Below are 18,453 nucleotides of genomic sequence, written 5' to 3' on the forward strand. Positions count from 1 at the left end.
AGTAGGTGACTGACACAGAGTGTGGAAGCCTTACTCTTCACAGGTGATTGGCTGTTTGGAGGTGAGAGAGACACTTAGATTTCGAAGGCTACCACTGAAAAGTCCACGTACCTCCCATCTGCAGCTCCATCGGCTAGATGCTTTTACATTGGGCCTTCCCTGCAGTCCTTTCAGTCTGTGCAGTTTAAAGGAAAGGCCAGAGGTGCCTCAAATGTGGCACGAGGCTCCAGAGGTAAATCACTTAAGCCTGCCACCGCAGGATCTCAGGACCAGGGTGTCAGCTCTGTCTCCTCCAAGCCTTCTGCATGATGGTGTACCTCCGCTCCTGGGGGATCTCAGGGTGGGAGCTTGTTTTTATTCTTCAGCTCCATTTGGAACGGTTCCTGCCAGGATGCCTGGGTAAAAGACCTGATCTCCCAGGGCTACAAATTGGAGTTTGAGAGTTCTCCACCTCACAGGCTTTTCAAATCTGGATTACCGGCATCAGGAGACATGCGCCTCACACTACAGAAGGCCATTCAGAAATTGGCTCGGGCACGGGTCATTGTTCCTGTGCCACTTCAACAAAGGGGCGAAGGATACTATTCCAGCCTTTTTGTGGTGCCAAATCCGGACGGTTCAGTTAGGCCCATTTTGAACCTCAAATCACTATACCCATATCTGCGGGTTTTCCGGTTTAAAATTAAGTCTCTGAGAGCAGTGATCTCAAGCCTTAAGGAAAGGGAGTTCTTTGTCTCTCTGGACATAAAGGACGCTTACCTCCATATTCCGATAAGGCCGCCTCATCAGGCCTACCTCCAGGTTTCTTCTGCTGGAAGAAAACTTCCAATTCCAGGCGCTGCCCTTTGACCTCTCCACGGCCCCAAGGGTCTTCAAAAAAGTGATGGCGGACCCAACGTCTCCTGTTCCTCGGAATGATCCCACTTCAGGCGTTGGTTCGAGCGGTTTTGCAGCCAAACCGGGTCTCGGTGCATCTTTGCACCCGTCTGCTGGGAAAGATGGTGGCCTCCTTCGAGGCCATTTAATTTGTCAGGTTCCATACAAGAACATTCCAGCTGGACCTCCTGAAGAAATGGTCAAGTTCTGCAGATGCACCAGATTATACATCTGTCACCACAGGCCAGGATTTCTCTCCTGTGGCGGTTGCAACCCTCTGTTCTCTTGGAGGGGAGGAGCTTCGGCATCCAGGATTGGATTCTCTTGACCACAGAAGCGAACCTTCATGGCTGGAGAGCTGTCACCAAAGGGGCTCAGTTCCAGGGCAGGTGGTCAAGCCTCGAAGCCAGTCTTCCAATAAACATTCTGGAACTCGAAGCCATCTACAATGCTCTGCTCTAAGCGTCTCCTCTGCTTCAAGGTCGAGCCATTCAGGTTCGGTCGGACAGCGCCACGGCTGTGGCGTACATCAATCGACAGAGGCACAAAGAGTAGGACCTGCATGTGGGAGGTTTCCAGGGTCCTCCTCTAGGTAGAAAGGAATGCAATGGCAGTGTTTGCCATATTCATTGCGGGAGTGAACAACTGGGAGGCGAACATCCTCAGTCGTCACAACTTACACTCGAGTGAGTTGGGGTATCCATCCGCAGGTCTTTCGACAAGTCACAGCCCAGTGGGGCTGCCCGCAGATCGACCTGATGGCCTCTCGACTCAACAACCAGCTGCCGTGCTATTGTTCAAGGATGAGGGACACTCCTGCAGTGGTAGCGGACGCGCTGACGACGCCGTGGAATTACCGGCTGGTGTACCGATTTCCTCCGATGTCGTTGCGCCCCAGGATTCTAAAAAGAATCAGAAGAGAGGGAGTTCAGGCAATTCTCATTGCCACCGATTGGCCTCGAAGAGTGTGGTACGCGATCTTCTGGCCATGACAGTAGAAGACCCCTGGCCTCTGCCACTAAGGGAGGATCTTCTTCAGCTAGGGCTGTTCGTCTACCTGGACTTACAGTGGGTTCGTTTAACGGCATGGCGGTTAAGCGGAGCCTTCTATCTGAGAAGGGAATTCTGGGTAAGGTTATTTCCACCATAGTTCAAGCCAGGAAAGCTGTCACGTCGAAGCATTTTAACACCATATCTGGAAACGAAACGTCTCCTGGTGTGAGAGCCAGAAATATATGAAGCGCTTTTTGCAGGTTGGAGTGGATATGGGTCTGCAATTGGGATCCATAAAAGTTCAGATCTCGCATTGTCCATTTTTCTTTCAGAAGTAATTGGCTGCTCTACCTGAAGTCCAGACTTTCCTGCAGGGTGTCCTGCGCATCCAGCCTCTTTTTGTACCACCCACAGCACCTTGGGATCTAAACGTGGTTTTGTCCTTTCTGCAGTCCACTTGGTTTGAACCTCTGGCGTCAGTTGAGGTTAAGTATCTTACGTGGAAGACGGTTATGCTGTTAGCCTCGGCTTCCACTAGACGTGTTTCAGAAATTAGTGCTTTTTCCTGCAGAAGTCCCTACCTGGTCTTTCATGAGGACAGAGCGGGACTCGTCAACAGTTCCTGCCTAAGGTGGTTTCTGCATTTCCACCTGAATCAGCCTATTGTGGTTCCGGTGGCTTCGGCCTCTTCCTCAGTTCCTGAGTCCTTGGATGTGGTGCGAGCCCTGAAGATTTATGTCAAGAGGACAGCTGCTGTCTGAAAATCGGATTCCCTCTTTGTGCTGTATGATGCACGCAAAAGGGGTGTCCTGCAGTCTGTTGTCCGTTGGATTAGGCTTACTATTCAACAGGCCTACACTTTGGCAGCCTTGCCTGTTCCTCGGTCTATCAAGGCCCACTCTACTAGGTCGGTGGGTTCTTCCTGGGCCGCTGCCCGTGGTGTCTTGGCTTTGCAACTATGCCAGGCCGCTACCTGGTCAGGGACAAACACGTTTGTCAAATTCTACAGGTTTGATACCGTGGCTACAGAGGATGTCCATTTTGGACATATGGTGCTGCAGGCGTCTCGGCATATTCCCACCTGTTCTGGGAGCTTTGGGACGTCCCCATTGTACTAAGTGTCCCCAGTATCCCTTATGGATGATAGAGAAAATAGGGTTTTAATTACCTACCGGTAAATCTCGTAGTCCATAAGGGATACTGGGTGCCCACCTCTGTGCTTCGACTGTTCCTGCAAGTTATTGTTCTTGTGTTAATGTTTTCATCAGCTGTGCGGTTACTGGTTTCGCTAGTAGTTGCTAGTGTGTTTTTTGTTCTGCTGTGTGCTGGTTCGTTAATTTCACCACTAGTTGTATTGTCATGTTTCCTGCTCTCAAGTATATCCATTTCCTTCGAGCACAGTTTTCCTAGACTGAGCTGTGAGGGAGGGCATAGAGGGGAGGAGCCAGCACACCCTGTTGGAAGAAATGTACAATGCATCGCCTCCTTTAGACTCCATCCATACCCATCGTACTAAGTGTCCTCAGTATCCCTTATGGACTACGAGAAAAGGATTTATTGGTAGATAATTAAATCCTATTTTCTCCATTTACAGACTGCATTGTTTTTTTGTGTGTTTTTTTTGTAATATTGGGGATAATTTTTATTAGTTAATTTTATGTCCTAACCAGTAGTGTGTACATGCACCAACTTTTCCAGTGTTTTAGAACATGTTTGTTGAAGTTTAGTGTAAAGTGTGTCCTTCATTTTTCTTTCCCCTTTTTCCTCCAGTGGAAAAGAAAAAAGAAGCGATAACTGAGTCTGCTGGGCGCACACAAAAAAAGAAGATAGGTAATTTTTTTTTTTTTTGTTATTAAAGCTTATTCGTTTTACAGGTTAGTGAACATTTTTAAGTAAATCAGCTGGCAACCTCTCTGCTTTTGCCATTAAATATAGGGACAGGATTAACAACGAGTGATCGCTCGTTACCAGTGATAAATGGTGCTCGAGATACAGTAGCTCCTGACACATGACATTTAGGAGCTGGCTGGAGGACCATTTATCATTCGTAACGAGTGATAACAAGAATATTACTCGTTGTTAAATCTGCCCCACAGTCTATTGTTTAGGTATAAATAATTGATCCATTTTAAAGGCCCTACAGACACGGCGATATGCCTCCGAGCTGCCCGACCGCCGATACGGTAGACGGGCGACCCGACGGTGGGGTGGCAGTGACGGGGGGAGTGAAGTTTCTTCACTCCCCCCGTTACCCGGCTCCATACAAGTGCAGGCAAATATGGACGAGATCGTCCATATTGGCCTGCATGCACAGCCGATGGAGCACCAGCGATGAACGAGCGCGGGGCGGCGCATAGTTAATTGCTGGTGACTCCACACTCAAAGATATGAACGTTAGTTTGTTCAATAATGAACGAGATCGTTCATATCTTTGAAGATTGTTGGCCAGTGTGTAGGGCCTATTACTCTCAGATTGAAGTAGCTTTTCTACTTTTCTACATTTTAACACTATATATATATATATATATATATATATATATATATATATATATATATATATATATATATATATATATATATATATATATATATATATATATATATATATATATATATATATATATATTGTGACAAGAACACTGGGATAGTGTTTGAGGGCAGGTATATTTGTCCCAGGTTCTTGTCTTACATGTTTTAGAAAATGTTAACTTCTAGGAAAAATGCTTTTTGTTTTGTCTGAACCTTTTCAGTTTGCTGTAAAAGCTGGGTAAAGGCTCTGAGAGAGAGATAAGGCGAGTTCTAGACATTGGGCCCAGTTCGGGTCTTTGGCCTCACAGAGGGCTAATCAGGGTTTCAGCTGTGTAAGAGTGATATAGTGCTTCTAACCTGATTAGTATGGGCAGACTGCCTGGGAAGGCTGCAGGATCTGTGTGTGAGAGACACGCTTTCTGATGCAAGTAAGCTATACAGTATGTACTGAAGAACTCTGTGTTTTGTTTAGTGACAGTTAGGAACATCTTATGTTTAGTTAGTGCCGGACAGGCAAGGTATTTTTATTTTGGGGTTTGTTTTATTTTCTGTTTCAATAAAACTGGCCGGGGTCAGTTGTACCAGAAACTGGACTTGTGTTGTTCCTCAGCTGCTGCGTGCTGCCATATTCCCCAGGAAAAGGCACCTTGCACCCCTACAGTGTTACAATATATATATATATATATATATATCTATCTCACATACACACTTTATTGCTACTGGACAGTTATTATATATTACCATAAAAATAGCATTAGTGTTGAACTTTAAGTATTCTACCTGGTCTAAAGCTCACAGCAACTTTGCTATTAAAGGTGAGACAGTTGATTATTTTCAGCAATAGAGTAGGACCTGTAGAAAAATGGGGTTCCTTGCCGGAGGATGCAGGCTTAGATGTATTGATCAATGCATGAACTAAAATGCCACTACTTATTATAGTTAGTTAATATAGTGAGTGCATAGTACAGCGGTAGGCACTCCGGGTTTCCGCAGCAATTTAAACAGTCAATAGGCATAGCCACAAGGTGTGGTCACTGTTTCAGAGCTTTGGCTCATTTATGAAGACATGTCAAACATTGCAAACATTTGTGATACATAATGGGTCATTTTGAAGAGCTCAGTGACTTGAAGCGTGGTACAGTGATAGGATGCAACCTTTGCAATAAAATGGTTCGTGAAATCTCATCCCTGCTGGATATTCCACGGTCAGCTGTAAGTGAAATTATTACAAAGTGGAAGCGTTTAGTAACAGCAATTCAGCCACAAAGCGGAATACCACGTAAAATCACAGAGCAGGGTAAACGACTGTCAAGGCGCATGGTGCGTTAAAGTCGACTACACTTTGCTGATTCCATAGCTGATGAGTCCCAAACTTCCAATGGCATTAATGTAAGTGCAAAAACTGTGTGGTGGGAGCTTAATCGAATGGGTTTCTTGTCCAAGCATCTGCATGCAAGCATCGCATCAGCAAGTCCAATACCAAACATCTGATGGAGTGGTGTAAAGCACATAGACACTGGACTGTGGAACGACAATTCACACTTCTCTGTTTGGCAGTCAGATGGTCAAGTCTGGGTTTGGAGGATGCCAGCCTGACTGCATTATGCTAACTGTGAAGTTTGGTGGAGGAGGGATAATGGTATGGGGCTATTTTTCAGGATGTGGGCTAGGCCCCTTATCTACAGTGAAGGGCAATTTTAATGCTTCAGCATACCAAGACACTTTGGATTATGCTATGCTTCCAACTTTGTGGTAACAGTTTGGGGAAGGCCCTTTTGATTCCAACATGACTGCGGCCCAGTGCACAAAGCAATGACTGTTAAGATGTGGTTTGAGTTCAGTGTGGAAGAACTTGACTAGCCCGCACAGAGCCCTGACCACAACCACATCGAGCACCTTTGGGATGAACTGGAACAGAGATTTTGAGCTAGGCCTACTCGTACAACATCAGTACCTGACCTCATAAATGCTCTACAGAATGAGTGGGCACAAATTCCCACAGAAATACTCCAAAACCTTGTGGAAAGCCTTCCAAGAAGAGAGGAAGCTGTTATAGCTGTAAAATGGGGACTAACTCCATATTAAGTATATGTATTTGAATACAATGTCATTACACTCCCTGTTCGTGTAATTGTCAGGTGTCTGAATACTTTTGTCCATATTGTGTGTGTATGGAGAGCCACTCATAACTCCATTTTCATAACATAAAGAGAGAGAAGATAGGGATTAAGTTACTCATGCACTGGAGCCTGAACTGAGTAAGTTACTCCCTTTCTGCTCTTTACTTTCTGCAACCTTTAAAATCTTGACAGCTAAGAACTTGAAAATCAGGGGACCTTTCTATATAGCCTTAGCCTTATAAGGCAGAAATGGATTTAAAAAAAAAAGCGGGCTTTCAAAGCATTTAAATCTAATGGAAAGGAGGAGTCTTTCAAGTATTACAAGGAGTGTAATAAGAAAAGCAAAAAAGCAATAAGAGCAGCTAAAATGGAAAATGAAAAGCAAATCGCTATAGAGAGTAAAACCAATCCTAAAAAGTTTTTTAAATACATAAACGGTGAAAGGTTAAAAGAGGAAAATATAGGTCCATTAAAAGATGAATTAGGAGAATTGATAAATAATGACGAAATAAAAGCGGAAATACTGAACAAATTCTTTTCATCAGTATTCACCAGTGAAGAACTGATGGTGGGAGTAGAGCATAACAATTGTGACAGTAATGATTCATGGTTAGATACTTGTTTAAGCGAAGTAGTAGTCTGGGAGAGACTAAGCAAAATTAAGATTAATAAATCACCTGGTCCTGATGGACTTCACCCGAGGGTTCTTATGGAGCTTGGTTCGCAACTAGCACGACGCCTATACTTGATTTTCAATAGTTCAATTAGATCAGGCATGGTACCGAAGGATTGGCGTATAGCTGAGGTAGTGCCATTATTTAAAAAGGGATACAAAAATCTTCCGGGAAACTACAGACCAGTTAGTTTAACATCTATAAATATTGGAAGGAATTCTAGGGGACGTCATACATTAGTATCTAAAGTCCGCTAGGATTATTAGTAAGAACCAGCATGGGTTTGTGAGGGACAGGTCATGTCAGACTAACTTGATTAGCTTTTACGAGGATGTGAGCAATAATCTTGATCAAGGAAAAGCAGTGGATGTGGTCTTCCTAGATTTTGCAAAGGCCTTCGATACAGTTCCTCACAGGAGACTGATGATCAAATTAAAGGGGATTGGCCTAGGAAAAACTATTTGCACATGGATAAGCAGCTGGTTGGATAGCAGGGTACAGCGAGTAGTGGTCAACGGGAAGTCCTCAACCTGGATACCACAAGAGTACGTACTCGGACCACTACTGTTCAACATATTTATCAATGACCTAGAAATAGGCCTGGAAAGCACAGTGTCAATCTTTGCAGATGATACTAAACTGTGTAAGGTAATTAATTCAGAATTGGATGTGGAGTCCTTGCAGAATGATCTATCTAAACTTGAACTCTGGGCATCTAAATGGAAAATGAGGTTCAATACAGACAAATGCAAGGTTATGCATTTTGGGACTAAAAACAAACTTGCATCCTACATATTAAATGGGGAACGCCTAGGGGAAAAAGATTTGGGGGTAATCATTGATAATAGGCTTAATAACCGTACACAATGTCAAAACGCAGTAAAGAAGGCAAGTAAGGTGCTAGCGTGCATAAAAAGGGGAATTGAGACAAGGGACTCGGATGTAATCATGCCGCTGTATAAGGCATTGGTACGTCCGTACCTGGAATATTGTGTTCCGTTTTGGGCACCATTGTATAAAAATGACATCAGTGAACTCGAAAGTGTTCAAAGGCGAGCTACTAAATTGATTAAAGGCCTAGAAGGACTGGACTATAAGGAAAGACTTACTAGGCTGAATATGTATACACTAGAAAAGAGGTGCCTAAGAGGAGATATTATCAATATCTTCAAATATGTAAAGGGACATCACAAAGAGTTATCAGAGAAATTATTTATTAAAAGAACACAGTTTAGGACACGTGGGCACTCGCTGCGACTGGAGGAGAGAAAGTTCCGAACGCAACGGAGGAAAGGGCTCTTCACTGTTAGGGCAATCAGGATGTGGAATTCCCTGCCAGGGAAGGTGGTAATGGCGGACTTTTAATTGGATTTAAAAAAGGAATGGATAAATTTCTGAATGAAAAAGCTATCCAAGGTTATAATACTTAAAATATCAACGTGGTTAATCCGGGGGTAACATGAGTTATAGTAGCTAACTAGTCATAAAACATTATTCAGCAAGTATGTAGAATCATCACAACTTAAAACAAATTGAACACGATGGGCAATTTGCCTCTTTTCAATCTCAAATACTATGTTACTATCTGTGACCTGTGCCTAATGTAGGTGTTTCAAAATAAGATAACAATTCCACCTTCCTCCAAGTGGGTTTTAGAAAAATAATGTACATTAGCCACTGGAAGCTGTTCCAGAAGCTGCCCACAGCTAATTGAAATTGCCTCTTGAATGTTTAAAATGTATGTTTTGCCAAATGAGGTGTAAACAGATTCTGCCATGGTGTAGCTGGACATGTTATTTGTGTTGCATCATACTATGCAAGCTGTGTCGCAACTAACCCAAAATAAAAAATTCTGTGCTCTTTAAATCACATACTTGGTACCAGCTGCGTGGCAATATAAATGCCCTGTATGGATGCAGAACAGAGAGGCTGCTGCCGTGAGTGTATCTAGCAATATAAAATGAGGTATTAAAGCCGGTTTTGTTATTGTGTACTAATCCGCCCTTTTTACAGTGTCAATTTCTATACTTTAATGCTTTGCTTTTAACTGCAGTTTAATGGTGTTTGAAACAGTTATAAGTGTAGGACTTGCAAAAACTGAGGACCTTTTGACCCCAGGTTGCACACTTATATTTTTTCTGAATAGCATGTCATAGATTTTGTATTTCTGCTTGAAAATGAGGGTATGCCTAACATTTTTCATGTGACTGTATTTACACACACATCACAACTGTTTTTCTATTGCTGAACGGCTTCAAATATAATTTCAGCCTTTTCTGAAGCTTGATTTGCCGTGTTAGAACTGTTTCAAAAAAATATGCAGCTTGTTCAGAGCCTCATTCCAACTAATGCTGAAACCAGCCCGCAAGTCCAAATAGTGGACAACATACAAATACAAAAACTTAATTCAGTTACTAGTCAGACATTCGCAGTTACCTAATGTTCTTTTTGAATGCTGTGTGAACCAGGCTTGTCAGAATCACATAGAAGCAAACCATCCATACAAATAATATAAAAACCTTACAATCAAGATCATATCTATTCATAAAATAAATATAATCTAAAAACGAATGTTATACGCTTATTTATTTAAGAAAAAATGTTTGACAGTGTTGATCATGTGATGTGTCACATCACATGATCGGCTATTCTGGCAGTCCCATTGGTCCGATAACCTTCCCGTAGTCATGTGGTTCTAATCACATGACCGGGTTCATAGATCCCCTTCGCCTGGGGTAAGCTGATGTTATTTTTCTCTAACGTCCTAGTGGATGCTGGGGACTCCGTCAGGACCATGGGGAATAGCGGCTCCACAGGAGACAGGGCACATCTAAAGAAAGCTTTTAGGATCACATGGTGTGTACTGGCTCCTCCCCCCATGACCCTCCTCCAAGCCTCAGTTAGGTTTTTGTGCCCGTCCGAGCAGGGTGCAATCTAGGTGGCTCTCCTAAAGAGCTGCTTAGAAAAAGTTTTTTTAGGTTTTAAATCTCAGTGAGTCCTGCTTGCAACAGGCTCACTGCATCGAGGGACTTAGGGGAGAGATTTTCAACTCACCTGCGTGCAGGATGGATTGGAGTCTTAGGCTACTGGACATAGCTTCAGAGGGAGTCGGAACACAGGTCATCCTGGGGTTCGTCCCGGAGTCGCGCCGCCGACCCCCCTTACAGATGCTGAAGATCGGAGGTCCGGAAACAGGCGGCAGAAGACTCTTCAGTCTTCATGAAGGTAGCGCACAGCACGGCAGCTGTGCGCCATTGTTGCTACACACTTCTCACTGACCAGTCACGGAGGGTGCAGGGCGCTGCTGGGGGCGCCCTGGGCAGCAATATTAAATACCTTTAGTGGCAAAGAATACATCACATATAGCCATTAAGGCTATATGTATGTATTTAACCCAGGCCAGATTTCTCAAAACCCGGGAAAAGAGCCCGCCGGAAAAGGGGCGGAGCTTATTCTCCTCAGCACTCAGCGCCATTTTCCTGCTCAGCTCCGCTGTGAGGAAGGCTCCCAGGACTCTCCCCTGCACTGCACTACAGAAACAGGGTAACAAAGAGAAGGGGGGCATAAATTGGCGATATTTATATATTAAAAGCGCTTATAACAAAAACAACACCTTTTAGGGTTGTTTATATACATTTATAGCGTTTTTGGTGTGTGCTGGCAAACTCTCCCTCTGTCTCCCCAAAGGGCTAAGTGGGTCCTGTCTTCGATTAGAGCATTCCCTGTGTGGCTGCTGTGTGTCGGTACGTGTGTGTCGACATGTATGAGGACGATGTTGGTGTGGAGGCAGAGCAATTGCCGGTAATGGTGATGTCACCCCCTAGGGAGTCGACACCGGAATGGATGGCTTTAGTTATGGAATTACGTGATAATGTTAGTACATTACAAAAGTCAGTAGACGAAATGAGACGGCCGGAAAACCAGTCAGTACCGGCTCAGGCGTCTCAGACACCGTCAGGGGCTGTAAAACGTCCCTTACCTCAGTCAGTCGACACGGGTACCGACACAGATGAATCTAGTGTCGACGGTGAAGAAACAAACGTATTTTCCAACAGGGCCACACGTTATATGATCACGGCAATGAAGGAGGCTTTGCAGATCTCTGATACTGCTGGTACCTCAAAAAGGGGTATTATGTGGGGGGTGAAAAAACTACCTGTAGCTTTTCCAGAATCAGAAGAATTGAATGACGTGTGTGATGAAGCGTGGGTTAACCCAGATAGAAAACTGCTAATTTCTAAGAAGTTATTGGCATTATACCCTTTCCCACCAGAGGTTAGGACGCGCTGGGAAACACCCCCTAGGGTGGATAAGGCGCTCACACGTTTATCAAAGCAAGTGGCGTTGCCGTCTCCTGATACGGCCGCCCTCAAGGATCCAGCGGATAGGAGGCTGGAAACTAACCTGAAAAGTATATACACTCATACTGGTGTTATACTGCGACCGGCAATAGCCTCAGCCTGGATGTGCAGTGCTGGGGTAGTGTGGTTGGATTCCCTGACTGAAAATATTGATACCCTGGATAGGGACAGTATTTTATTGACTCTAGAGCAATTAAAGGATGCGTTTCTTTATATGCGAGATGCTCAGAGGGATATTTGTACTCTAGCATCAAGAGTAAGTGCGATGTCCATATCTGCCAGAAGAAGTTTATGGACGCGACAGTGGTCAGGTGATGCGGATTCCAAAAGGCATATGGAAGTGTTGCCATATAAAGGAGAGGAATTATTTGGGGTCGGTCTATCGGATCTGGTGGCCACGGCAACTGCCGGCAAATCCACTTTTTTACCTCAGACCCCCTCCCAACAGAAAAAGACACCGTCTTTTCAGCCGCAGTCCTTTCGCTCCTATAAAAACAAGCGAGCAAAAGGACAGTCTTATCTGCCGCGAGGCAGAGGAAAGGGTAAGAGAGGGCAGCAAGCAGCCCCTGCCCAGGACCAGAAGCCCGCCCCGGGTTCTACAAAGCCATCAGCATGACGCTGGGGCTTTACAAGCGGACTCAGGAGCGGTGGGGGGTCGACTAAAGATTTTCAGCAATCAGTGGGCTCGCTCACAGGTGGACCCGTGGATCCTGCAGATAGTATCTCAGGGTTACATGTTGGAGTTCGAAAGGTCTCCCCCTCGCCGGTTCCTAAAGTCTGCTTTACCAACGTCTCCCTCAGAAAGGACGACGGTATTGGAAGCCATTCACAAGCTGTATTCTCAGCAGGTGATAGTCAAGGTACCCCTCCTACAACAGGGAAAGGGGTATTATTCCACACTATTTGTGGTACCGAAGCCGGACGGTTCGGTAAGACCTATTCTAAATCTGAAATCCTTGAACCTGTACATACAGAAATTCAAGTTCAAGATGGAGTCACTCAGAGCAGTGATAGCGAATCTGGAAGAAGGGGACTTCATGGTGTCCCTGGACATAAAAGATGCTTATCTGCATGTCCCAATTTACCCCTCACACCAAGGGTATCTCAGGTTCGTGATACAAGACTGTCATTATCAGTTTCAAACGCTGCCGTTTGGTTTGTCCACGGCCCCTCGGGTCTTTACCAAGGTAATGACCGAAATGATGGTTCTTCTACGAAGAAAAGGCGTATTAATTATCCCTTACTTGGACGATCTCCTGATAAGGGCAAAGTCCAGAGAACAGCTGGAAGTCGGTGTAGCACTAACCCAAGTAGTGCTTCAGCAACACGGGTGGTTTCTGAATCTTCCAAAATCTCAATTGACCCCGACAACACGTCTGCTGTTCCTGGGAATGATTCTGGACACGGTTCAGAAAAAGGTGTTTCTCCCGGAGGAGAAAGCAAGGGAGTTATCCGAACTGGTCAGGAACCTCCTAAAACCAGGAACTGTGTCAGTACATCAATGCACAAGAGTCCTGGGAAAGATGGTGGCTTCTTACGAAGCAATTCCATTCGGCAGATTCCATGCACGAACATTTCAGTGGGATCTGCTGGACAAATGGTCCGGATCGCATCTGCACATGCATCAGCGGATAACACTGTCACCAAGAACAAGGTTGTCTCTCCTGTGGTGGTTGCAGAGTGCCCATCTGTTAGAGGGCCGCAGGTTCGGCATACAGGACTGGGTCCTGGTGACTACGGATGCCAGCCTACGGGGCTGGGGAGCAGTCACACAGGGAAGAAACTTCCAGGGTGTATGGTCAGACCTGGAGACGTCTCTTCACATAAATATACTGGAGCTAAGAGCGATATACAATGCTCTAAGCTTGGCAAAACCGCTGCTTCAGGGTCAGCCGGTGTTGATCCAGTCGGACAACATCACGGCAGTCGCCCACGTAAACAGACAAGGCGGCACGAGAAGCAGAAGAGCAATGACAGAAGCTGCAAGGATTCTTCGCTGGGCGGAAAATCATGTCATAGCACTGTCAGCAGTGTTCATCCCGGGAGTGGACAACTGGGAAGCAGACTTCCTCAGCAGACACGACCTTCACCCGGGAGAGTGGGGACTTCATCCGGAAGTTTTCCACATGATTGTGAACCGTTGGGAAAAACCAAAGGTGGATATGATGGCGTCTCGCCTCAACAAAAAACTGGACAGATATTGCGCCAGGTCAAGAGACCCTCAGGCAATAGCTGTGGACGCTCTGGTAACACCATGGGTGTACCAGTCAGTGTATGTGTTTCCTCCTCTGCCTCTCATACCAAAGGTACTGAGAATTATTCGGAAAAGGGGAGTAAGAACAATACTAGTGGTTCCGGATTGGCCAAGAAGAACTTGGTATCCGGAACTTCAAGAGATGCTCACGGAGGATCCGTGGCCTCTACCTCTAAGAAGGGATCTGCTTCAGCAGGGACCTTGTATGTTCCAAGACTTACCGCGACTGCGTTTGACGGCATGGCGGTTGAACGCCGGATTCTAAAAGAAAAGGGCATTCCAGAAGAAGTTATTCCTACCTTGATTAAGGCTAGGAAGGAAGTGACCGCACAACATTATCACCGCATTTGGAGAAAATATGTTGCGTGGTGTGAAGCCAAGAAGGCCCCAACGGAAGAATTTCAATTGGGTCGATTCTTACATTTCCTGCAGGCAGGATTGTCTATGGGCCTCAAATTGGGGTCTATTAAAGTTCAAATTTCGGCCTTATCAATCTTCTTCCAGAAGGAATTGGCTTCAGTGCCTGAAGTACAAACTTTTGTCAAGGGTGTACTACATATACAGCCCCCGATTGTGCCCCCAGTGGCACCGTGGGATCTAAACGTAGTTTTGGATTTTCTCAAATCTCATTGGTTTGAGCCTCTCAAATCTGTAGATTTGAAGTATCTTACATGGAAAGTAACCATGCTACTGGCCCTGGCTTCAGCCAGGAGAGTTTCAGAGTTGGCGGCTTTATCGTACAAAAGCCCATATCTGATTTTCCATTCGGACAGGGCAGAACTGCGGACACGTCCTCATTTTCTCCCTAAGGTGGTTTCGGCTTTTCACTTGAACCAGCCTATTGTGGTGCCTGCGGCTACTAGCGACTTGGAGGACTCCAAGTTACTGGACGTTGTCAGAGCATTAAAAATATATATTTCAAGGACAGCTGGAGTCAGAAAATCTGACTCGTTGTTTATATTGTATGCACCCAACAAGATGGGTGCTCCTGCGTCTAAGCAGACGATTGCGCTTTGGATCTGTAGCACAATCCAACTTGCACATTCTGTGGCAGGCCTGCCACAGCCTAAATCTGTAAAGGCCCACTCCACAAGGAAGGTGGGCTCATCTTGGGCGGCTGCCCGAGGGGTCTCGGCATTACAACTTTGCCGAGCAGCTACGTGGTCAGGGGAGAACACGTTTGTAAAATTTTACAAATTTGATACTCTGGCTAAGGAGGACCTGGAGTTCTCTCATTCGGTGCTACAGAGTCATCCGCACTCTCCCGCCCGTTTGGGAGCTTTGGTATAATCCCCATGGTCCTGACGGAGTCCCCAGCATCCACTAGGACGTTAGAGAAAATAAGAATTTACTTACCGATAATTCTATTTCTCATAGTCCGTAGTGGATGCTGGGCGCCCATCCCAAGTGCGGATTGTCTGCAATACTTGTACATAGTTATTGTTACAAAAATCGGGTTATTATTATTGTTGTGAGCCATCTTTTCAGAGGCTACTTCGTTTGTTATCATACTGTTAACTGGGTTCAGATCACAAGTTGAAGAGTGTGATTGGTGTGGCTGGTATGAGTCTTACCCGGGATTCAAGATCCTTCCTTATTGTGTACGCTCGTCCGGGCACAGTACCTAACTGAGGCTTGGAGGAGGGTCATGGGGGGAGGAGCCAGTACACACCATGTGATCCTAAAAGCTTTCTTTAGATGTGCCCTGTCTCCTGCGGAGCCGCTATTCCCCATGGTCCTGACGGAGTCCCCAGCATCCACTACGGACTATGAGAAATAGAATTATCGGTAAGTAAATTCTTATTATAGGTCTCAGGGTGTATGTCCGTCTTGTTGGTCTAATTAGTAGCACATGACTGAGTGCGCGTTTACGTGACGAGAGACGTCATTCTCTCAGTCACATGACCGCGTCGTCCGTGTATCACTGGATTCTCGTTAGACACCAAAGCCAGGAACACATTGCAAATGACCAAATAAGGATATTGCTCCTACTCCGGACCTTCCCCGCCATGATTGTTTGTTGGTTACCATGGAAACCCGTATGCAGAGGGTGATCTATCAAACGCATATCCAGTTCATATAATAGTATATCACAATTAATATATCCCTATATTATTTAACACATTAATAGCACAGAAACATAGAGCTGCTCCCCTTCTTAAAAACCTTTTTATGGGCAATATATATTTCTGAATTTACTCTTATACATATCTCAATGTGCATTTCATATCCATACAAAGGGCTATATAATCTAAATATCTATATACAGTAGGATTTAACCCTATGTGCATCCTAATCCTACTAATCAGTTATGAATACAATTTTTGAATTTTTTTGTAAAGAACATTATAAAGGCTCCATATATATTGAATGTGTTATATGTCGCATGGCAATCACACTAATATATATATATATATATATATATATATATATATATATATATATATATATATATATATATATATATATATATATATATATATATATATATATATATATATACACACACACACAAATACAACCATATACTGCCGGCACTCCACTAATGAACGCAGCTTGCTCCGGTGCCACATCAAGTAAAATGCAAATCCCAGTAAAGAAGGCACTCTGGAGTCATCAATAATGGCAAAAGGTGTATTGAAGGTTCAGGTCAAGTACTTTCGGGGACAGCACCCCATCCTCAGGACCACACACCACAACATTACAATCACAATACATAAATAACACTTACCCCCTTATATCCCACAGCCCGCAGTAATCACCTCCCCGTGCAGCCATTCCACTCCCCAGGGCCGCCGGCCGGAGACGCATCTACTGACGCACTCCCGGAAGTCGCTCTGCCGTTACCATGGGAACGTCTGTGTGCGTTACAAAAGGCCGTCCATGATGCGTTCCACACATGGTTTTTCAATGCACTCACGTACAGCTGCCCTGTGGGTACAACGGAGGACACAGGTTATAGGGGATATAGCAGGTATACATACCAAGACATTACTACATTATACAAACAGAGAGACAATTAAAAACAAGTACAAGAAACAACAGAATACAGTATAGAAATCACCCTGTTAGTGTGGATACAAATGCATATCCTGAAGGTACAAATATAGATACATACAAAACTATAATCATTAAATCAGAATTTTAGGGAATAATATTACCCACCAGGACACATAATATTATACAAAAGAATTCCAGTTAATTTTGTCATTAAGACCCCCCGGTTTGGTAGTTCCCAACCTCAGGATCCAACGGGACTCCTTAATTAGCAATGTTTTAGCTCTATCACCCCCTCTCAAGGACTCCGGAACATGATCGATCATAAAATATCGTATAGATTCCAGTGGATGGTTATGTTCCTTAAAGTGTCTAGGGACAGGTTGATCAATATCTTTACCATTGAGAGACAATCTGATAGCTGACCTGTGAGCATTCATCCTTTCCTTAAATTTACGTGTGGTCTGCCCGACGTAGAACAAGCCACAACGTAAACAACGTAACTAGTGTTACAAGTCAGGACGTATCTGATATCATACACCCTGGCTGTATGAGGATGATTAAATCGTTTACATTGAATGATAAATTTACACGTAGTGCAATCACTACATGAATAGCAACCAGCTGGTTTAGTATATGTATTTGGTGCTTTAGGGATATTCAATCCTGAGATATCCGTACGTACTAAACGGTCTCTTAGATTACTACCACGCCGAAAGGCGGCAATCGGTCTCTTATTTTTAAAGATAGGGAGATCCTTGTCTGAACAGACTATGGGCCAGAGAGCTTTACTAGCTCTTTTTACAATAGGACTGGCTACAGTAAAATCACTGCTCCATGGTAGCAAATTATCCTGATTGCGATTCCTAGGTTCTAACAGCTCTGCTCTAGACATATTCAGAACCTTAGTTTTCTGTACATCTAACAATTTGCGATCATACCCCCTGCATACAAATTTAGATACTACTTTATCAACTTCACCTGGTACTTGATCTATATTACTGGAGATGCGAGCAACACGCATCATTTGGGATAGTGGCAATCCCTGTTTCAAGGCAACTGGATGGTGACTGGTTGCTACCAGTAATGTATTCCTGTCAGTGGGTTTGTTGAAAACTTCTGTTTCAAATCTATGATCCACAATGCTGACATGAACATCTAAAAAGTTAATATCAGAATGACTGTAGGTGTAAGTAAACTTAATCGGAGTCTGCAGATTATTAATCTCACCCATCATATCAAGGAACGTCTGAACCCCCCAGTCCAGAGTAAGAAGACATCATCGATGTACCGTTTGAACAAAATGATATGTCTACTACGTACAGGATCAGAAAAAAATATCTTAGATTCAAAATCAAACATGTATATATTTGCATAAGAGGGGGCGACAGAAGAACCCATCGCACACCCTCTCAATTGCAAATAATACTTGCTGTCAAACAAAAAGTAATTACGACATAAAGTAAGCTCAAGTAGATGCAAAAACAGCTCATGATCAAACAGCTCTACAGGTACATTGGCCTCAATGAAACACTTCATCGCCCTCATACCCCCATCATGGGGGATGCTAGTATAGAGGCTGCTGATATCCAAGCAGCACATTAATGTCCCAGGAGGGAGTTCTGGAAAATCTTTAAGAATATTTAAAA

General features: G+C 44.3%; 1 protein-coding gene across 1 annotated transcript in view; it reads left to right on the top strand.

The window, feature by feature from the left end:
* The window catches only part of TMCO1 (transmembrane and coiled-coil domains 1), a 180,288-nt gene that overhangs the window by 20,714 nt on the left and 141,121 nt on the right, over nt 1–18,453 (top strand). The window contains exon 3 of the mRNA XM_063940255.1: nt 3,640–3,699. Coding sequence (XP_063796325.1) covers nt 3,640–3,699 — 60 coding nt within the window. The remainder of the gene's footprint in view (nt 1–3,639; nt 3,700–18,453) is intronic.

Source organism: Pseudophryne corroboree, chromosome 9 (genome assembly GCF_028390025.1).
Source record: "Pseudophryne corroboree isolate aPseCor3 chromosome 9, aPseCor3.hap2, whole genome shotgun sequence".
Classification (NCBI taxonomy): Eukaryota; Metazoa; Chordata; class Amphibia; order Anura; family Myobatrachidae; genus Pseudophryne; species Pseudophryne corroboree.